General features: G+C 50.1%; 1 protein-coding gene across 1 annotated transcript in view; it reads right to left on the reverse strand.

Moving 5' to 3' along the window:
- Positions 1-12,735: 12,735 nt before the first annotated feature.
- CERS4 (ceramide synthase 4) overlaps positions 12,736-23,155 on the reverse strand; it is an 89,458-nt gene continuing 79,038 nt past the window's right edge. Inside the window, exon 11 of the mRNA XM_067556998.1 lies at positions 12,736-14,813. Within this exon, the coding sequence (XP_067413099.1) occupies positions 14,619-14,813 (195 nt within the window). The 3' untranslated portion in view covers positions 12,736-14,618. The remainder of the gene's footprint in view (positions 14,814-23,155) is intronic.

Raw genomic sequence — 23,155 nt, forward strand, 5'->3', positions numbered from 1 at the left:
TAGGTTGGAGGCAGCTCAGCTTCAGACACAAATTTCCATGTGCCTTTCACACCTGCCCGTATTTTACAGCCAACGGCGTCTGACTCATGGCTGGCGGCTGAGTTGGGAAATTCAGGGCTGGTCTACACTACAGATGTAGATCAACGTAAGACACCTTGCATTGACCTACTTGTGCAACCATCAACCCAAATGGTGTGTAGAGCCATGTTTGACTTACTGAAGTCATCACAGGATGAGTGTAGACACTGTGGGACCTATTGACCCTGACAGTCCTCCAGCAGCTGTCCCACAACGCCCCATTGCCTACCACAGTGACCGCTCTGGTCACGATTTAAAACTCCAATGCCCAGGGTCACAAAGACTGGAACCACCTGCCCTTTTAAAGCCCCCCACGTGTTTTGAAACGCCTTTTCCTGATTGCCCACTTTGGCAAGCTCACCTAGCAGCTCCCCTTTGCGGTGCACAACTGCGCATATGAGCAATGCCAGCTCCATGCACTAGACACGCTGCTGCCTGGAGTAGACAGGAGGTATTGGATCTCAAGGGCCTGTGGGGAGAAGAGGCTGGACTAGCTGTAGAAACATGAACATTTGTGAGCAGACTGAATGGGGGGTGCGGGCAAATGGGCATGACAGGGCTCAGCAGCAGTGCCGTGTGCTCGTGGAGAACGTCCCCAGGGAACGCAGCACTAGATCTGGTGCTACACCGAAGCCATGCTGCTTTTACAGTCAGCTGCAGCCCTATTTGGGGGAGACCCCCCCCAACACCCTGCAGACCACTGCGGGCACCTGAGAGGAGCCCAGGACGGAACGACAGGGAGAAGAAGGTGGGCAAGACCCAGCGGGGGACTCTTGCCAGTCTATAAGCCAGGCCCTGTTCAAGATTCGAGCCAGTGCCACCTGCTGAGTGCGGATGAGTCTGATGAAAGGGAAGGGCAGCGGGGAAGTGTGCACATATATTTTCCCTTACAATGTTCAAATTTAAAGATGGCGCCCGGCCCATCCCCAACGTCACAAAACAAAGGCATCGATTTTTCATTGTTTGACTTGTGCTGCCCCCTCCTGACACAAGCACCTGCTTCCCATGCCCCTGTTGGGTCGTGGGCGGCTTGCAGAGCATTTTGTTTACATGCATAGCGATGGGTCTTGTGTCCCCCTGAGAGATCTTGATGAAACTTGGAGGCACTCTGCAATCCGCTGCCGAAGGTTTCCAGGGACGGCTGCCTTGTTTCTTCCTCCGCGCCCACGGCAGGACGCTTTCCCATGCCAGGATGAGTTCAGCTGGCACCGTTGTAGTAAAGAGGCTAGTGGCACATGGACCGGGCAACTTTAGGACACCAGCAGCAGCTGTGTTTTCTGTGCCTTTGTGACCTTCAGGAGTAAGAGATCAGCTAAAACCCCCGCACAGTGAAAACCAGAGCCCTGCACTCGTACCCATGACATAAATCTTAGAACTTTGTGCAAACAGAAAATCCTTCCTCCTGCACCTCACCCTGGCAGGCCGTGCGCCCCATGACTGGGCTGAGGCTCGCTACAGCTGTAGGGTCCATCAGCCTTTCTTAGGAAAAATGCCCATGGAGCGAAGGGAAGGAGTTCTGCCTTTGGTCTTTCCCTTGTGATTGTAAATCCCAGGGTCCAGCTGCCTGGTTTCCTGGCAGTTCCTGGCATGGTGGCTTTGCAGGGTGCCCCTCACTCTGCAGAATGCCGGACCCTGAGGAAGAGGAGCAGAAAGAAGAGAATAGGGAGGCCACGTTCTGCGAGAACCTGCACCCAGCTCTGCATCAGCCTGTGAACCAAGGGAGCAGAGGGCCAATGTTACCAACAATGCGGAGAGAGACAGAGAACAGGAGACAGGCCCAGGGGTCCTAGCAGGAGAAGGAGAGGGAAGGACAGAATGATCTTCTCAGGCAGTAAAGCCAAATGCTGGAGACCCTGTTTGAGCGACCGCTCCCAGAATCCCAGACTCCACACCCTTTACAGTCCTTGGAGAACTCCATCGTCATCAATCTCCCCCAATACCACATGGCATCAGGGGGGCATCCTTAGCCTTACCCCCTCCAAGCTAGGGGACAGCCAGGAAACCACAGCGTCGCACACAGCAGCCATGCTTTTCACAGGTCAGTGTATGTGACGCTACAATGGACTATATTTGGTTAGTCAAACACACCGAAATATTTACTTTCTGTCTCGTTTTATAGTTTCACCCCATTACATTATGTAACGTTGCCTATGGGGCTTTTTGCACAGCGATTTTCTGCACTTTCCCCCATGCTCTAAAGTGACATTTTTGGAAAACACAATTAGCTTTAATTGCTCACAACAAATGTTGCAGAATGTACACAACAGTCAAAGCAAACAGTACGTGTCAATGCACACCAAGCACCGCAGAATTCATACCGCCAGGGAAAACACCTCGTCATGTTTCTGAATGAAGGGCAAGCACACACACAATTTGGAGCAGCACTGAAAGCTCCAGACCCAGAGAAGAGTCCAGGAGAGAATCCTACTGTGCTTTTCTAAAGCTTCTTCAACCACACTGCTCCACATCGGGGTCTTGTAATAGCCCTTCTGTTAGTCTGGTCAATGCTTCATCTTTGACCTCCACCCTGGGAGCAGCTTCCCCCCCCCCCCCACCCCCAGCCTCAGAGATATTATGCAGAACACAGCAGGCAGCTATAACTGTTGGGATATTTTTCTCACTGAGATCCAATCTCGTGAGTAGATATGACCAGCTTCATTTCAATCTACTGAAAGCACAATCAGCTGTCGGCACCTGCTGAGCCGGTAGCTGATTCGTTCCTCAGTGCGGTCAAGCTTGCATGAGCCTCAGTGCCCCAAGCAAGCGGGGCAGGTAAAATAGTCTGGAGCCCCTGGTCTTGCAGGCAGGCGGGGCTGGTAAAGCTCGGTATCCTCTGGTAATGTTCAGAGGAAGCCAAGCACTCCCGGGGTGGTTAGGGAAGGGGGGAGAGGGACACCCACCCAACTCCACTGCGTCCCAGCCCAGGGCCTTATCAGCCACTGAGTCAGCAAAGATCCAGCCGCAACACACTGACTGATTTAGCCCCCGACTCAGCCACTCTCTAGTCGGCTGTCCCTGGGCTACTTCCTCCCACCTATCCCTGGGTACCTGTGGCCAGGGGTCTCCTTCCAGGTTGCTGGGGTAGACAGGGAGATGGAGTTCCCCGAGTCCTTCACTGTTGACTGGCGGCAGATCCGGAAACTCCTCGGGGCTGTCAGCAGAGGGCAGCTCCTCCAGGTCCCAGGGGGGTCCTCCGGTACACCGGGCTCAGACAGCTCCAGTGGGTCCCCGATGTCGGGCAGCTCCTCTAGGTCAGGGCTGGCCCCCTGGGGTTTTTCCCACTCAGTGGCCTCAGGTGGCTCTTTCCAGCTACTAGGGCCTGGCAGACCTATCCATTCACTAGGGCTTGGCAGCCCTCTGCAGTTACTCAGGCCTGGCAGCCCAGGCAGGCCTTGGAGACTCCGGTCAGTGAGGCGGTGGCTCCAAACGGCCGCAGGGCCTGGGTCAGGCCCAGATCACAGTCTTTGGGAAGACACATCTGCCTCCAGCAGCAGCTTCCCCCTGACTGAGCTGCTAGGCCGGCCTTTTATACTGGCCTTTCCTGTCCTGGCTCCGCCCCTTTATGTCCGGAGTATTTGGCCTGCAGGCCCTTGTTCCATCCAGCAGGGGCGTCGCAACACTTCCTTGGGCCCAGGCTCTGAGGAAGGCCACAACGCCTTGCTACACTGCCTCTGGGAGGAAAAGTATAATTCTGCAAACAAATACCAAGTGCAGACAGGAAATGGATGTGTGCATCTCTCCTCACACGAGCCTCTGACCTCTGCTAATCCAGAGACTGAATATATCAATAGTAAAGGAAATAAAGGATGATACGTTTTTGACACCATCTCAAAGCAAGCTACCAGTCAGCCAGAGCTTGACCCAGCCTGTGGTGAGGTGGGGAATATGCACATCGTGGGGCAGTGCAGGCCCTGATTTCCATTGCCAGGAGCAAAGCTGTGTCCTGTCAACTGGGAGGGGGGGTCTTCATCTAAACATCTCAACCCCCCAAACCTAACTGAAGACACCTTTGTCTTTGTGAGGGTATCCTCTACCTCACAGTGGTCCAGGACAGTCAGGAGTGAGGTCATAGGGCTCCAAACTGGGGAGGCAAGGGTTAATGGAGTGACTCTGGCACCTTCCAGATACCCAGTTCAGTCTGGCCTCACATGTCATCCCAGGGGTGAGTTAATGATAGAAAGGTCAGAGAGGTGCCATTTGATTTGCAAAAATCTACAGAAGCATCATTTCAATGGTGTCACCCTCTGTAACGTCATCAGAAACGGGGCGAGATGGGTACCCACTGAAAGCGCTGTCTCCCATGAACACAGTGTTACAAAACAGGACATGGTGGCCCTCCACTGCCAGGGCTGTGTTACAAGTTAATGCTCACAACATGATGCTGGATTCATTTTTGTAACGTTACAGATTACTATGAATCCAAATGTGATGTCGGCCTCCAGGGGAGCTGTGCTGAGATAGTTTAAACAGGGCAAACTGCAAAGAATGGGACAGGCAAAGCACAAAATACTGGTGGTTTTTCTTCCACAAGATATACCAAGCCAGCAACAAACAGCTTCTGATCAAATAAGTAAATCAGTACATGGATCACCTGTCCAGCCCTTTGGCTAGCGCCCAGACAACCAAGTCAAATATGATGGGGCTCACTAAAAATCTTTACCCATACCCGTAAAAAAGTTCTACCATCCCCAAAAGATTGGACACATTATCAAACAGGTCAATGAATAGTTCAGATCTTACCCAAATACACACTTAAAACCAATGCTTATTAACTGAACTAACATTTATTTCAAAAAGGAAAGCGAGTGATGGTTAAAAGCTCAGTATACATACACAGAGGAAAATAAAATTCTTAGGTCTATTTCAAAGTAGAGAAGACAAATGAATTGCAAAGTTCTTAAATTACAAAGGATGGAGATTCCACCACCTCCCTAGGTAACCCATTCCAGTACTTCACCACCCTCCTAGTGAAAATTTTTTTCCTAATGTCCAACCTAGACCTCCCCCACTGCAACTTGAGACCATTGCTCCTTGTTCTGTCATCTGCCACCCCTGAGAACAGCCTAGCTCCATCCTCCCTGGAACCCCCTTTCAGGTAGTTGAAGGCCGCTATCAAATTCTCCTGCCCCCCAATTCTTCTCTTCTGTAGACTAAACAAGCCCAGATCCCTCAGCCTTTCCTCATAAGTCATGTACTCCTGCCCCTAAGCATTTTCATTCCCCTTCCCTGGACTCTCTCCAATTTGTCCACATCCTTCTTGTAGTGGGGGGCCCAAAACTGGACACAATACTCCAAATATGGCCTCACCAATGCCGAATAGAGGGGAATAATCACTTCCCTCAATCTGCTGGCAATGCTCCTACTATAGCAGCCCAATATGCCATTAGCTTTCTTGGCAATAAGACACACTGCTGACTCATATCCAGGTTCTTGGCCACTGTAACCCGCAATTTAGTGTCATCTGCAGACTTGTTGAGGGAGCAATCCACTCCATCCTCCAGATCATTAATGAAGATGTTGAACAAAATAGGCCCAACCCCTGGGGCACTCCCCTTGTTACCAGCTGCCAACTAGATATCGAGCCGTTGATCACTACCCATTGAGCGCGATGATCTAACCAGCTTTCTATCCTCCTTTCAGTCTATTCATCCAACCTATGCTTCCTTAACTTGCTGGCTGGGAGACCGTATCAAAAGCTTTGCTACAATCAAGATATATCATGTCCACCACTTTCCCCACATGCACAGAGCCACTCATCTCACCACAGAAGGAATCAGGTTGGTCAGGCATGACTTGCCCCTGGGGAATCCATGTTGACTGTTTCTGATCACCTTCCTCTCCTCCAAGTGCCTTAAAATGGATTCCTGGAGGACCTGCGCCATGATTTTTCCAGGGACTGAGGTGAGGCTGACCGGTCTGTAGTTCCCCGGATACTCCTTCTTCACTTTTTTGAAGATGGGCACTGCACTATATTTGCCTTTTTCAAAAATAATGGTCAATGGCTCTGCAATCAATCAGTCAACTCCCTCAGCACCCTCGGATGCATTGCATCTGGCCCCATGGACTTGTGCATGTCCAGCTTTTCTAAATAGTCCTCAACCTTTCTTTCAGCCCTGAGGGATGTTCACCTCCTCCCTGTTCTGTACTGTCCAGTGCAGTAGTCTGGGAGCTGACCTTGTCTGTGATGAGAGAGGCAAAAAAAGCATTGAATACCTCAGCTTTCTCCACATCCTCTGTCACTTGGTTGCCTTCCCCATTCTGTAGGGGCCCACACTTTCCCTGACCTCCTTCTTGGTGATAACATACCTGTAAGAAACCCGTCTTGTACCCTTCACATCCCTTGTTAGCTGCAACTCCATTTGTGCTTTGGCCTTCCTGATTTTACTCCTGCATGCTCGAGCAGTATTTTAGCCCTCAGGGATGTTTTCCTGTCACCTGGACTATTAAAAGCTGCTGCACTGCCAGGCTTCCGCACCCTTGCACGATGTGATGCTGCTAGAAAGACCAAATTATAAGACCATAAGTATGGCCATACTGAGCCAGAAGAGTGGTCTTACTAGCCCAGCATCCTGACAGTGACTGGTGCCAGATGCCTCCGAAGGAATGAACTGAACAAGGTAACTATCAAGTAATGAAGTCAGAGGTTATAGGGCACCTGGAACATGGGGCTGTGTCCCTGACCATCTTAGCTACTAGCCATTCATGGACCTTTGCTCCATGAACTTATCTAACTCTTTTTTTGAACCCAGGTAATTCTTTCAGCTTTCAAAACATCCCCTGGTGAAAGTTCCACAGTTCCACACTTCCCTATTCACTTTCAATGCACAATTCATGATTTTATAGACCTCTATCACATCCCCCCTTTAATCATCTCTTCGCTAAGATAAACAGTCACAGTCTTTCTAATCTCTCTCCCGATGGAAGCTTTTCCATACCCCTAATATTTTTTGTTCCCTTTCTCTGTACTTTTTCCAATTCTAATATATCCTTTTTGAAAAGGGGTGACCAGAACTGCATGCAATATTCAAGGAGTGGGCATTCCATGGACTTATACAGTGGCATTGTGCTATTTTCTGTCCTACTATCTTTCCTTTTTCTAATAGTTCCTAACATTTTGTTAGCTTTTTTGACTGCTGCTGCACACTGAGTGAATGCTTTCAGAAAACTAGCTACGATGACTCCAAGATGTCTTTGTTGTATGTTAACAGCTAATTTAGACCCCATCATTTTTTATGTATCGTTGGGATTATTTTTCCCAATGTGCATTACTTTGCATTTATAAACATAGAATTTCATCTGCCGTTTTGTTGCCCAGTCACCCAGTTTTGTGAGATCCCTTTGTAACTCTTCGCAGTCTGCTCTGGACTTTATCATGAGTAATTTTGTATCACCTGCAAACTTTGCCACCACACTTTTCCAGATCATTTATGAATATATTAAACAGCACAGATCCCAGTACAGATCTTACTGAGATGCTGTGTTTACCATTTGAAGACCAAAATTATGACACCTGCAGAGCTACATCGATGGATGTTTTCCAAGAAACAGACAAACGGAGAAAAAATTGCCACTGACATGGGATGCCAGCTATCAAGAGGACAAATTATCAGGCAATGGAATGGCTCTGGCATGATCACGCACATTCAAAACTACTCCCTCTTACCGGGCATGGATGGGTCTTGGAGGATGGATTGAACACAGCAGTTCTGTGTGAATACCCTGTGCCCCTGAATCAATCCTTCAGATAATCGAACGCTTGTGTGCAAAGCCCTAATGTTCACCACCCTGCAAATGTTTGGGGTGCCTTGTACACAGATATGCAAATGTGGCACGGCCAAGAATCAGTGTGATAACATGCCCCTCTAGATCCAGACGACACTGATGATGACTTTCATGAATAAATGTTTTCAGTCCTGCATGTCATGGCTAGCTTCCCTACGATTACCAAGGAGCAATGGCTTTTTTTATGTAAGCATCATTTTATTTTTAAACACGGCCTCGAGTACATTTGTACATAACTGTGCTAGGCTTGTCCTGTTTCGTGCCACTGTGCACAGGCGGGACAGGGCTTCCCAATGATATCCCAGCAGATCCATTTCCCATGACAGTGTGTTATCAATATTTCCACCAAATGGAGGCCCTGGAGCAGGGTGCTGGGGGCGGGGCGGAGTGAGCTCTCCCTGCCCTGCCGTAGGGGACATGCCAGTGAAATGATGATTCTGTAGATTTTTACAGGTCAAGTGACACCTCCCTTTGCGTTCGATCGCTACTGTGCAACGGAAGGAGAGTCTACTGCAACCTGCTGCCCGGCTAGCACGAAGGAGAGGAAATCAGCTGCTAGTTGTGAGTCCGTGGCTGGGCTGCTGTGGGGAAGAGGCAGAGCTCTGCACAGTTTTGTTCTGTTTCCCACGGCTCTTTGGGTCCCCTCTGGAGCAGGGAGGATTTTCTTTTCTTTTTCAGACTGCAAGGTGTTCGTTGAGTGGGCCTGGAACCTCTCCTGAGATCAGATGGGATTGTCTAATTTTGCCTGCCAGGGTTTTGATATTCCTCCACCCCCTCCCCACTCCAGGTGGGAGAAGACCCAGATTGCTTGATTATTTTTCAGCCTCTGAAGGCTTTCATCTCCTCGAAAGGAAGAGGAGCCAGAAACTCGATTGCTGCACACTTGGCTGCATTCCAGGCCTGGCAGGCAAAAGGAAGCAGTCCTGGGAGGGCAGATAGTTTGGAAGAACTACCTATAGGGCTGTGTTCCAGGGCCAGAGGCAAGACCTCCACGGAGCAGGCTAGGCAGGCGTTCCCTCATTCTCCAGCCCAAAGAACCCTGGGAAGACGACATTGTCACAGCATCCTCTCTTGGACACTCCCTGGCCTTCCTCACCGACTCCCAGCTGTGTGATGCAAACCTTCCCACTCCCTGTGATAGGGATCAGAACATTTGGCTCAGTTCACAGCACTCTGCAACCCGGAGCCGTATTGCTACACGCATCCTTGGACTGGAGCCACATCCCAGGGGGCTGAGCACAGAGATCTAAGGAAGCTCAGACAGGCTCTCGCCAGGTACCAAATCAGCAACCAGGAACTTCCCCAAACACCCAAGTGTGACCAGATTGTGGGGAGGCCAGGGGCAGCCTTGCTGGCTGTGGTGGGGGCAGTTTGGCGGAGGGGTGTTGGAGGCTGGCAGCCCAACTGAGGCAGGATTCAGCTTGTGGCGTGTTGGCTGATGGGTCTAGGAGGGGGTGTCTCTGGGGGAGATGCATTCACTTTTCTTTTCCTTGCTTTGGTGTTAGGTTTGATCTGTACAGAGCCATCGTAGCTCCCACACACTCTAGTGTTCTTGCAAACGGAGCCGGCGCAGGGCGATTCTCCAGTCGTCAGGCACCCGCTGGACGTGGCCTTGCTGAAGGACGTACTGTGTCGGGAGCTCGGACACCAGGGGCATGAGCTGCAGCCAGGCGCTAATGTCAGTGTCACCGAGCCACAGGCGCGGTGCTACGCCCCCAGCTTTAGAACAGTCTCTTGGGGGAACCACTTTGACGTATCAGATCCCAAGGGTCTCACTCTTCCCATGGGCTTGGACATGTGGCCTCACCGCCACCAGAGACTGAACCGCTGGGCTCCAGCCCTCCTACTGCCCCCCCCCCGAGCGCTGCTCAGCGAGTCCAAGTGAGACCGACCCCTGTCCTCTCGTCAGGGCCAGCGCACCTCAGCAAGTGACACTGACGCAGCCTTTTCAAACCAGCCGAGCTCATTGTGGGGCGGCCGTAGGCCAGCACGGAGAAATGGAGGTTAAAGCATCACCCACAGCCTAGTCACCGCGCAGCCCCACCCAACCTGGAGTGACCTCCGGTTTCAGGCTCTGTCTCTCTCTGACTTCCTCCCCTGGTCCGTTTTCAGGTCTGAGAGCTCCCAAGCGTCTTCTGGAGCTTGCACTTATCCCCCCATCTCACAGCCCTCTGTTCTTGACCTGGGGTATTTGCTCAGCTTCCCTCCTAGAGGCAGGGAAATCCGGGAGTCATAGCAGCTTGCGTTGTCTCTCTGGACCCCCTGGGTTGGTTTCAGCCAGTTCCTTTATGACTCTGTTCATTCTGCCTCGATAGGGAGGTGAGGCACAGGTCGCTGTTGCTTAGCCTGCCCCGAGAGCAAAGCTCATCCTTTCCCCCACTGGGTAGCTATGCAAAATATCGGGGGATTCATCAAAACATTACAAAATATTCTCACTTTGTCACAAAGGGGCAGCTCCCCGCCTTAGCCCGACCCAAAGGAGGTCTCCCGTCCCCTCTGCTCCCAGGCTGTGCTGAGCAGAGCTCCCCCCGTTGGCCCTGCCTCCCTGGGGGGCGCAGTGAGAGTCCCCCCTCCTGTTTCCATCTGCTGCCCCAGGCTGCGGCCGTGTGAGGACTGCTGCCCCTCCCTCTTGGCTTTGTTGGGCTCAGCACTGGCTGTGGGAGACCTTCGGGCAGCACAACTACACAGCGGGCTCCTGCTGAAGCCAGGTGTAAGGACACCTCGAAAGGAGAGCGGAATCGCTAGATGGGAAATTCCTCCTCCGCCACCAGGCCCCCACCTCGGCCAGCAGAACCGTACGTGCCCCACACGCCGCAGACCACTTCCTGGCATCGGCCACGTCAGCCACAGGCCAGGCCTGGAGCAGGCGCTTGGCCACCTGGGAGCTCTCTGGGGCTGTTTCCCCACCTTTGCATGGGCCGCAGCTGGGCAGTGCTGACTGGCTCCTCCACTCCCTCCGCGGAGCGGTGGCTGCTTTCTGGGCGCTCTGCCCTGTCCCATCCTGGCAGCTGCCTGCTGGACCTGCTACCTCCTCCCACCACAGCATTTTGTGATTTGTTCCCCAGGAGGTTTGGCCCCTCCCTGCTTCTGAGGGGGCACCCAGTGTGGTTCAGGGGGGAGGTCTCTTTCCGGGCCCGCCTGGCTGGCTGAATCAAACAGACCCACCTCAGGGAGCTCCACCCATCATCCTTTATAAAATGAAGTTTATAACCACATGCAAATTATTCACAAATGCAAACTAGCTCTGTGAGTGATTTGCTTGACAAAATGACAAGAGTACACAGTTTTTAGAGTCTTGTGATTTTTAGGAGTTGACTCATGGTTTTGGAACGTGTGCGGTTGGCCAGCGTGAGGCTTTGCAATTATTTTGTTGGACTATTTGGCGTAACCATCTCTGCTCTGGCTGCCGTCAAGTAGAGATCACATCTGATGAAACTTTCAGTATTACTCAGGCAGGCAGTGCAGGTCCTCTGGCCAGGATGGCGGTGCAGAAACAGCAAGTCGGGAGTGAGCAAAAATCCTTAGATAACTGCCAGCCAGGAGCCTTACCCGGGCTTCACTATATGTGTCAGCCTCTTCCAGGAATGGGGAGGATTTTAAGGGCTTGTCTTTGCTAGAGTTCTTGCTTCCAGTTAACTCACGGGAGCACACAGGTTTATGGAGACTAGTGTGGGCAGGGCAAGCATTTGTTCAGGATACAAACATCTGGAGTTTACCCTCAGCTGAGGCCCAGGGCTGTTTCCTTATTCTGCTAAAGTTCCTTGTTCAGTGTTGGAGGAAGCGTCTCTTTCTGTAGTTCCGTACCATTGGCACACAACACACTCCGATATGCAATCATCTTTAAAAATGCAACTTCAAACACAACTGACAGTGTTAACGTCCCTTCTCGCTGCTATAGGAATCTCTCCCCTATGGTTGCACTAAGTTCTGCCTGGGGCTGGGGGATAGCGGAGCTGGTATAATGCTGCCTTTCTCCTTCTCCTGCCGGGTGCAGCACCTGGTGCTGCCTGGTTGAACCTGACAACTGAGACTAAAGCTCAGAGATCTCTGTGTGTGCATGCGCACAGCCTCCCCAGAAAGGAAATGTGGCTGCAGGCTGCTGTGATACTCCCACAGTTACCTAGTTATCATGAGTTGCCAAGGCCACGCTCTAAAAATGGGTTTCTGATTCTACGGGGAGATTGGTGCTCAGGGAGGTTGTGGGATCCTGCCCTGATACCCTTAAACACCCCCCTGACTAAGAGACAGACAGCAGCTCACGCGTCTGCCGAGTCTGCGTTGTTATGGATTATTGCTGAGCCCAGGTGAGACACACATTGCTATGCCACGTACCCAGTGGAGGCAACCCCTGCTTCCAATCTACGAGACCCCACGAGAAGCCAGGATGCACTGTGGCCCCCTGTGTATTAAGGAGATTTGCTCCGGTGCAGTTCTGTTTGGGCCCATGCGTTTCACTGAGGTGATTCACTAAGTGAGCCATGGCAGGGCAGTGGGGCTACGTAAGAGTTTTGCACTGCAGTGTATAACTATATTGATGATTTGCCTTAGTGTAACTTGCCTCAGTGTAACACAGAGGCCCCTGGGTGTCAGCTGGCAAAGGGCTCACTGCTCTGGAACAGCAACTCCGGACTGGCCTGATAAACGTACTGTGCCTAGCACACGCTTTCACAGCACTGAGTCATACAAAATATCATGTGAGATCTTCAATGAAAGCCAGCCTCACTCTGCTCATTAATATTGTTGTGAAATATACATCCAGGTTTTATGGAAGGAGTTACGTGTGCATCATGAAAATATGTTTCTAAAGCCTAAATTCAGGCAGGGCTGACAAACAGGTTTCTGCCAGGCAAAGGGTGGGAAGGAGCCTTAGACAACTGAACCTTGCAAACGTTATTTATAGAGAACTTCTACATTTAGCAATACAAAGTGACCCTTCCCTGCCAAAGACAATCATGTGTCACTTGCAGACACAAAGGAAGATTTCACACTGGAGTTAGCAGAGACACAAGTGTTTACAGGACATTTAATTTGAACTTTAAATTAGGTCCCAACATTCAGGGACAATTATCTCCAGTAACACAGATGAATTGAAACCCTGTTACCAGCCTCTAAGCTTCACTGGTTCCCAGCAATGCGATGCTGTCCCTGAAATGTCCCCATGGTAGACAGAGTTTTTTCTGGAACCACCCAGTAACTTTTTATTCAGAAGAAAACAAACAAACCCTGAAGAGATGGACTCGGCGATCACAGCCACCTCTCCTGCCAACCATTCCGCTGAACTTTCTGAAAACCATCCCACGCCCGATATGTTCGTTTAGAGATCCCCTCCAGAAAGCACGTAAGCACGTGTTTAATTTTAAGCATGTGCTTCAGGCTCATCAATTCAGGACCTTACTCTACCCATTTCATTTTTCAACTCAGCACATCCAGGAGAACATCTGAATGGTTCCCTTAGTCGTGAAGCTGGGGCAGCTGTCTCATGTCACCATTAGAAAGAGCTCCATGCTTTCCTGGCTTTATATTTCAAATGTACATTGACATGATGGAGATTCAATTCATACAAATTTAGCTCTTTTTTAATTCCTAGAGTTTCCAGTTTCTAGGGTTATTCAGCACATGGCATGCAAAGAGGCTCACATGAAGTATAAAACAAACAGAAATCAGAGTTGCATCATGACTTCATGGACTAATGCTCCAATCTTTTACGTTACTGAGTCCTGGCAGAGTCCTGAACTACATGTCTCGATTAAAGCATCATGCCATGAGGTTCAGCAGTTTCTCTCTGGATCCCCTTTCCCTTGAGGGAGAAAGCAGCACAGCAATTCCCTTCTTACCAAAAACCAACTCTGCAGATAGCTCTTACTGCACTATTCACGGCAAGGTGAAATCACCAGCACCTCTGGTGCAGCACTGCCACCCAGACGGTCCATGTCTCTGGCCCCCTTTCCCTTTTAACACCGTGTTCCCTAGACAAACTGGTTTAAAGGATAAATATTGACAGCTGGTGAACAGCTGCATGAACTGGCCAACTCTAGGCAGGAGCTACCCAGGACCCAAACCAAGCACTGAACTCCCCTCTCCTTCCCCAATCTTCTAACGACCTTCTCTGAATGGCGTGTGCACCGCAGAGAACCTCACCCTCATGGGAAGGACTGAGGTCTGTCCCATCAGCAACAAACGTTCACGTTTCTCCACACACACATTTCTCCAGCAGTCAATCACTATCACTTTGCCTGTGGATGAAATCTCCCTGACTTCCACTGATGCCCAGTATCAGCTTGGTGCGGGTACACACCTGCCCAAACAGGCATCACTGTCATATCATCTAAAGAGACTGAAACTGATCTGCTAGCCTTAATCCTTCATAGCCACATGCCCATATCGTCTCTACAGTGCTGGGCAGGGCTAACAGACTCCTGGCAAATGCTGCTAGTCAGGTGAGACTTAAATTAAACTTGCTAAACATTTATCAGCTGTTCAGAGGATTGTTCAAGATAGTTAACAATATCTCTAGTATTGTTAGAGCCCTTTCTTTTTATTCCCTTCCAGGCTATAACCTGTGCAAAGCTTTTAGCAGAGAAAAGAGCAGAAGCATCCTTCACCTAGGAAGTGCTAACACACAATTCTGTTATCCGAAGCAGGAATTCAGCTATGAAATGAAAATTGCTTCCCTCTAGGTCTACACAATGAGCAAGACAGTCCCTGGGACGCTGGGCTGTGTTCGGTTTGGGTTGGCCAGTCAGCAGGCCTGGCCCAGGCTATCTGTCTTTGGCGTGGCCGTTGGTGAGACGGGCTCCGCTGCTTAGCTGCCGGGCTCCGCTATTCGGGATGCAGTTGTTGTTTGTGATGTTGCTGAAATGCATGGTCCCATTTTTCTCTTTCTCCCTCATTTGTTCTCTCTCTTCTTCAGCCTGGTCACTTTCTTCTGTATCACTTCTCAAGTCTCTTTCCATCTGCAGGAGAGAGACATTTTCAATCAGAGGCAACACATGCGATGAAGGCTGCAGACGAAGCAGTGGTGTCTGAGCCACTGGATGGGTTCCTGTAGGGGAAGGGGAGTGGAGGGATGGGGAGGTACTAGACTCGGAGGCTTTAGGGAGGCAGCCAGCCCCAGCCTGGAAGGAGGTTCTGGGGGTTCCTCCTTGCTCCTCGGACAGATCCAAGGCTCTGAGGCAGCTGCTCCAGTCCCTCTGGGTCCCAACCTCACCTCCACCCTTCCCTTGGGTGTGTGATTTACACGGGGGTGCAGTCCACCCAATACTTCCACTATGGGAGGTGCTAGCACCCTCCTGCCCCCCCGTTCTGCTGCCCCTGCATCCCAGCTGCCATTTCTGTCACTCAGCTTTAGCAAACACTTTCCCTTGTCGTCCCGGGCTGCCTGGTGGAGAGTCTCTCCCTGAAATGGGCTGACTGTCCCTCTGCACTCACCCCAGCGACAATCCCAGCTGATGCCAGGAATTGCTGCACTGGCCATGAAGCAGCCTTAGGTCGCAGAGGCGCATCAAGCTCCTGGGCTGGGGAGGTTTTACTTCCCAAACACTCCCAGCCAGGCTGGACTGGCTGAGGAGATTGAAACCATCCTGGCCTGTGCTTTTGCTTGGTCTGACCGGCTGTAAGCGGTCGTGGGGACTGTCCTAGCTAGAATCCCTGCTCTGTACAGTCTGAGAGCAGGGAGTCCCAGTGCCCAATTTTCAGAGGCACTGAGCACCCTCAACTGCCAGAGGCGCCAACGGGAGCGCCAGGCGCTCAGCCCTTCTGAAATCAGGCCACCTGCCCCCAGTTCTAGCAGGGGTGAAAATGTTGGCTGTTCAACCCATGCTGCACCAGGAGTGGTTGGATGGAAGGGGTGTGAAATGGACTGTGGGTGTGAGAGCAGTTAGTCCGAGCTGATTTAAATCACCGTCATTATTCACCAGTGTCTTTACATTGAACGTAGATTAGCTAAAAGCTTCTCAGCCATTTCACAAACCCTAGAGAAATGCCTTGGCCCCAATCCCTTGCCCAGCAGCCTGAGACAGATGAATAAGAGGCACGTGATAAAAGTCCATTAAACAATGACTGGTCTGGAGAAGGTAGACCAGGAACTTCTGTTCTCCCTGTCTCACAGCACAAGGCAGCAAGGCAGTCAACGGTGGGAACTTCAACACCCATCCAAGGGTAACTTCTCCATGCAGCTGTGGAACTCCTGGCTCAGCAGATCACTGAGGGCAGGAACTGAGCAGGATTCAGAAAAGGGGTAGATGTTTATATGGATAATTATAACAATAACAACACCCCGCTCTTAGCTAGCACTTTCCAGCTGTTAATCTCAGAGCACTTTGCAATGCAGGTCAGTATCACTATCCCCATTATACTGATGGGGAAACTGAGTCACAGAGTGGGGAAGTGACTTGCCCAAGGTCACACTGCAAGCCAATGGCAAAGCCAGAAATAGTCCCAATCTAGTGCTCTATCCAGTAGGTGTCACAGCCTTGGAAACAAGTCTCAAGTTACCAGAGTCAATGGCGATAACATTTAGGAAGAGATACTAAACCTCATGCTTCAGAACTCAAGACAACCTGTGTTGTGCTGAGGCCCGGACTGCAAGTTATCAAATTCCAGCTCAGCCTGCGATATCAGACGGGTTAGGGAGACTGAACTGGTCCAAACAAAAAGGCCCGCGGATACCATCCAAGGACTGAGTTAAGACTGTGACTGGTAAACAAGGAGACTGATACCAGAAATTGATGGACCAAAATTGGTGTGTCAGTGATTAGGCCTAATTGGAGGACAAAATAATGAGGGGACGGGCTATTCTGGCCATCACCCCTTCTGTGGGTCCTTAAAAAGAGACGTTAGCGATGGATCAAAATGTCTGCGAGACAAGTGGATGGAAAGGAGTGAGCGTCATGGCTGCCCCCCATCATCTCCTGGGATCCACTGGGACACTGTTGTACCATCAGTGTCCTGATCGTGAGAGACGTCCTCCCCTCTCGCCACCGTCTCCGGCTTGTGCTGAACCCTGAACATCTGGGAGGTGAGACTTGGGTTCCTGCTCTCATCACCTCCCGGCTGTGTTGTTTCCTGCCCCACCTTTTCTCTTCTCTCTCTCTCTCTTTCTCTCTCTCCTTTTGGTTTCTGCTTAGCGGTTTAGCCAGCCAAGACGTTCTCTTTTGCAACACAGCTGTCAGACCACGGCCAGCGAGGCAGCCTAAAGCACTGCTGTGCACAGCCCAACGCTGGAACAAACGTGCCGGGTCTCACCATGGGCCGGGCCTGTGTTCCTCCAGCAGGGAGTTTGCAAGTAAGAGTCAGTTACACTGTCTATTTTAGCTGATCTCTTCTCTGCCCTCAGGGGAAGGGGCTGTTTGTCTCAAAGAAAGCAGGGTCGGACTTTAGTAACAGCAGCAGCAGCTCCAGCCCATCTCAAATGGCCTTTTCTCTTCTCCCAAAAGGAGCTATTCCCATCTTTAATCCCCAGTCAGACGGGGTCTTCCTCATCAAAACTCTCCAGCTAAAGGGAAAGGGAGCGAGGGCTGCTGTTAAAACAGAAGCCTTCAGATTTTACATTTCAAAGGCTTTGTTGTTCTTCCCTCTTTTCTGCATCTTTAATAAAAGGTTTAAAAGATTGTTAGTGGCTGCTGATGCCACGGGACTGCCTGTTAGAGACGGGATGCTGGATGAGATGGACCACAGGCATGATCCATTCTGGCAATCCCTATGTTTCTGCCCATCCACCAGCCCCCAGGACTAGCATCTAAGTGGGGCCCCTGTCGGCATGTCTGCTTGGGACCATGTTTATAGTCTGCGACCCAGCCAATATAACCCAGCTTCTGACTCACATTTCTGTCACAGACGGACACAAGCTCACACCTGAGAGGTCTTATCATGTGCCATCCGAGGCATTTAAAACCAAATGTGGTGGTGAATTTCAGAGCAAGGAAAGTGAGGGACTGATGGGCTGTCTACTGCCAAAACCTGATTTGGGCAGGCCCTGTGCCAGCTCTGGCAGACTCTGCCCTTACAGCTTAGTCCTGAACTGCCACATCCACTGTGCATTGCACTGGTTGCTATTGACAAGTCAGCACTTGTCAACAGGCAGCACAAAGTTCCCAGAGCAGAGGAATCCAAGGCGAGAGCCTCCGATGCAGAGAGGACGGAGAACAGGTCATGGAATACATGTCTGCACCCACACCTCGAAGAACAACAGGTACATTACAGGTAAAGAACCATATTTTCTTCTTTGAGGGGTTGCAGATGTGTGTACCACTCTCACACAGTTCTGGTACGTGTTCTCAGAGTTTGCATCTGACCTAGATGCTGCGGTAACAGCGTACAATCTAGAAAAAGTATGCCTGGAAGAACCACGCAGCAGCCCTGAAAATGTCCACTACTGAAACATCGCTGAGAAATGCTATTGTCATCGCGTGGGCTCTTGTTGAATGAGCCCGTAATGTCTGTGGGGGTGTAGTGTGAGCTACTCCGTAAGCTGTGGCAATACAGAAAGTTTTCCACCTGGAGACTATCTGTGCGGAAACTGGATGACCTGGAGACAAGAAGTGGAATGCCAAGCACTGCCTCCATCTAGTGTCTGGAGATGCTGCTCATCCGCATTTGAGTGAGGCTTAGGTAAGAATACGGGCAAGTAAATAACCTGGTTAAAAGTGAAACTGCAAAACTACCTTGGACAAACCCTTTGGATGTGGCCTCAAGGACACTTTGTCTCCAAAGAATGGGGTATGTAGAGGCTCTGCCGTTAAGGCTGTAATTCACTGACTCGACTTGCAGATGTTGTAGCCACAAGAAAGGCTGTCTTCTGTGAGAGAAGAGACAACGAGCAGGATGCTATCGGCTCAGACAGAGATCCCGGAAGGTGGCCCGCACAGTACTAAGGTCCCCAAGTGGGACCATTTCCTTTACGGGAGGAAAGAGGTGGACAATACTCTTCAGATAGCTCATTGCCATGAGTTTGAGAAAACAGACTTTTCTTGCATGGGAGGATGGAACACTGAGATTGCTGCCAAGTGAACACTCCACGAGCTAAGGGGTAGACGCAAAGACTTCAAATGTAGCAGGTAGTCCAAAATGTCCTGCACATGAGCTGATATGGGCCGGATTTCCTTTGAGATTGACCAAATTGGAAGAGACTTCTGCTTTGCTAAGTAGATCTAGTAGATGGTTTTCTACTATTAAGCAAGATCCTGTGAACTGCTTCTCAGCACTGCCCTTCATCCTCATCTAACTATGTCCCAGCCACGCTGCTAAATGCCGGAAAGCTGCATCTGGTTTGCATGGTGGCGACTGCAAAGATGTCTTGGCAACCAGCTGACCTTCTGCAATGAACACCCTAGAGGATTCAGGTAACTTGTATGTGAATTTTGCTACCAACCCCAACTCCCAAAATCATATTAGAACAGTGGTTCCTAGGACAAAGTCGAGTAGATTTTTCTTCCCATGAGATCCAGTCTCTTAACCTCTTTTGTCCTGGGGCACAGATTTGTATCTGCCTTGTTGTGACCTCGCATTAGCTGCTGTTACAAGTGAGCTGGGGTAGGATGTGAATAAAAGCTCTCGAACCCCTGCACAGGAATGTAGTAACGCTTCTCTGCACGTTTTGCTGGAGACGTCAAGGAAGCTGGGGTATTCCATGAAGTCTTGGCAGGTTCTAACAGTGCTTCATTTATAGATAGCGTGACCCTCCCCAGGGCCAAGGACTGAAGAATGTCAACCAGATTGTGCATATTTTCTTGCACAAACCCAGCCTGAATACACAAGGCTGAAACCATTCGTCTGAGAAGCGCCTGATGTGCCCTAAAATCTTCATGCATGGGGACGAACACTACAGGACCATGGCGTCACCTGGGGAGGAGGACGAAGATGGAAGTGGAGCCACTGGAATCTCCTGCGGCAGTACAGGTTCCCGTATAAGTGGCTCAGTCTGAACCTGCTCTGGGGAAGCAGCCTCCCTGGGAGTCTGTACTGAGGGGGCTGAGCAGGTGGTATCACGGATTGGTTGGGTGACTGTGCCCTGGTGTGGTTCGAGGGTCGGAACTTTACTGAACACGGCACATCCCATGGAGGATAGGTATATGGCACTTCTGGCCAGTAGGAACTAGCTCAAGAACCCCGGTCTCGACTGTGGGGCCTGTGCCGATCCCGGTACCGATTGCGTTGCACAGGAATCTCAACCATCTCCTAGAACAGAATCTGGATGGTGAGGGAGAGGGGAAGGATGTCTCCAAGCTTGATCCCAGTGAACCTTCAGAGTCTTCAGAAGGTAACAGGGGAGCTACCTCAGGGGGATGAACAAACATCCAGCCTCATCCAGAACCCGAAATGCTGACCCCATGGGCACCAAGGCAGTGAAGAAGTCACCCCGAGGACTGGCAGGGGTATCACGCTCCCACTCGGCTGGACGCTGAGGATGGCACTGGGGTCGGTATCGATCCTGAAGATGTGGTCTGTATCACAGTCATGGTTGGTACCGAAGACAACAGCTGTGCAATGGAGTCCTTGGTAGCGATCCGAAGGTGACTTCGACTGTCCACTCTGAGTGCGGGCGGTGCTGAAGATAGCCCAGCTCTATCTCATGTACCTAAAGAATCCTAGTGCCAGTCTGCACTCCTCCTGGTGAAGGAGGGGGACTCTCCCCGAGCTCCGGAGTGGCTGCGGACCCTTTTGTGAATAACCAAGGGAGGAAAGTGATCTCTCTTCCTCCTGGGGAAGGCAGCAGAGTCTGGCCGAGGGACACCTGCTGATTGTGGATCCGAAGTTGTCTGAGAGGCAGGATGTTCTGTGGAGGTTCCCAGCACCTGTGCAGGCCTCATGGCCTGGTCCATACGGGGCTGCTCACATCTCACATCTCTTGCCACCTGCGTTCTTTTCTGAAGAAACTTGCAGATGGAGCCCCTTTCTTTAGTGTGCCCTTCTCCTGGACCCAATAAACACCACGTGTGGGAGTCACTACCAGGAACAGCCATGATGGACAGTGCTTGAACTGCGGTGAGGAGATCCCGCCAAGAGGACTACTTACCCTAACTAACTATGCCCAGCTAATAGTAAGGGTATTGCTACTAACTGTCAACTATTTACTGTAACATCTCAGAAGACTGAGACAGGAAAATGTGTGAGGAAAACACCACACCAAATGCTTCAACTCTAGCTGTGGGCAGTGAGAAGGGACTGAGAGAGTTGGGCTGGTGCTGCCCTTTATACAGCCATGGCAGAGGCTATGAGGACCAGAAATGCAAGCACTGCCCCTGTGGGTACCGCTAAGCAAAATTCTCCAGCATCTTGCGCGCACCTGACTGGAACACACCTCAGCAGTCACTCGAAGAACTGTGGCGGCTGTACAGTGGGGAGCATTGCATGTCAAGGTGATTGTAACAGTACCGGGTTATTGCTGTAAATGCACTTTATGGCGATTCATAGCAAAATCCATTACAGTCCGTTTCAATCCTCCAGTCTAATCCTGCATAACACAGGCCACAGAATGTCACAAAGTGATTCCTGTATCAGATCTGTAGCTTCTGCTTGAACTAGAGCAAACCTTTTAGAAAGAGACAACCAAGACTTCAAGTGACAGAGAACCCACCACAGCCATAGGTAAGTTGTTCCAATGGTTAATTACCCTCACTGATCAAAATGTGTACCTCATGCCTAGTCTCTGTTTGTCGATTGTCAGTTTCCAGTTTATTTGTGCCTTTGCACAGACCTTTCTAGTGTCAGAAATTTTCACCCCACGTAGGTGCCGACAGACTGTGATCAAATCACGTCTAGAGCTGGGGAAAAAATTGTGTGAATACTTTTTTTTGGCCGACAAATGCCAATTTGGGTCAACCATAACAAACTGTGAATTTGGGTTGATTTTGCCGGTGAATAATTTCAGTCAAAAAAATGAGAACTGCCGAAATGATTTGTTTTGGCTTTTCCAAAATGAAACTTTTAGACTTTTTGTTTTGGAAAGACATTTTGTCTCAGGATTTCCCTCAATTCTACTTTAAAAACATATAAAGACATTTTTAAAAACCTCAAAATTGAAACAAAACATTTAATTTGGGGTTAACCAAAATGTTTCAGTCGGCCCAAAATTAAACATTTTTGATGTTTTGTTTTCTGGAAAACGTGAAAGATTTTCATTTTGAGTCAACTCCAAATAATTTATTTTTTATACTTTTGGACTTACACCTGAAATGAATATTCAGTTATTAGAACAACCCTAACCACCTCTTAACCTCCTCCTGGGTAAACTAAATAGATAGAACTTCTTTAGTTTTTTACTCTAAGACAGGTTTTCCAGACCTCCAATCATTTCCATGGTTTGTTTAGTAACTCTTTCCAATTTGTTAATTTTTTTTTGAAGCGTGGACACCTGAAAGGGATACATTATCCAGTCAATGGTCTCCTAACGCCATCTGTACACAGGGCTAATATTACCTCCCTACTCTGTGCAATAGTCTCCTTCTTACACATCCAAAGGATTATTCTCCAGAGCATTTGCTGTCTTGTTTAAGCTGTATTATTGTAAACTCCTTGATTTAACTAATTCCATTGATATTGTATTATCAATATTAATTAGCGTCGTTTAAAACTTTAGGGAAGTATAAAGCTTTGTAGTTATTAGTGCTCTTGAATAACTACTTAATGTTTATTTAATAATTATTAAAAGCATTGTGAATGGCAGAATACCGGATCTTTTACTCTCAACAGTGCCACCCTGTGACGCTGCCGGTTTCCATACAGCTGAGCCTTTCTCATTTTTGCTGGGACGAAGCCACAGCTTCTCCCACACTTTTTGCCATGACAGATAGCCATTGTTAATAACGTCACTGATGCGAGTGGGGCTGCGGAAGACATGAGGAATCACACGATAAGATCTGGGGAGAGGCTGGGCCGGTTATGTCTCCTGGTTCTCTCTCTGGTCCCAGGCACAGCTTTGAGCAGCCGTTGGGCTGCCCTACACTCCAGCAGATGGGTGACAGGCCCCCCAAGGACTATACACCAGCTGGGGATTGCTGGAGTGCATTATACTTAGCCCCTCCCCACCCTGTGCGCTGGAAGGAGGCACAACAGCAGGCTCTCCCAGTTCTATACCGGTTGGGGACCTCGGATGGCAGGACTTTTGGAAAATTTCTACTTCTTTTGTGCTGCCTGAGCAGTCCAAAGGGACTGGAGCAGGGGCGTTAATCTGGCCAGGTATCTGCAGTACTGTGCCTGGTCCTGGGCATCGTAATATTATAATGATGCCAACACTCAGAGTGGGGAATCAAAATGACTAGAGAGTTGGAGAGAACAGGGAGAGAGGCTCTGAGCTGAA

This window comes from Emydura macquarii, unplaced genomic scaffold, assembly GCF_026122565.2.
Source record: "Emydura macquarii macquarii isolate MOO-44397 ecotype Brisbane River unplaced genomic scaffold, CSIRO-AGI_Emac_v2 contig_306, whole genome shotgun sequence".
Taxonomy (NCBI): Eukaryota; Metazoa; Chordata; order Testudines; family Chelidae; genus Emydura; species Emydura macquarii.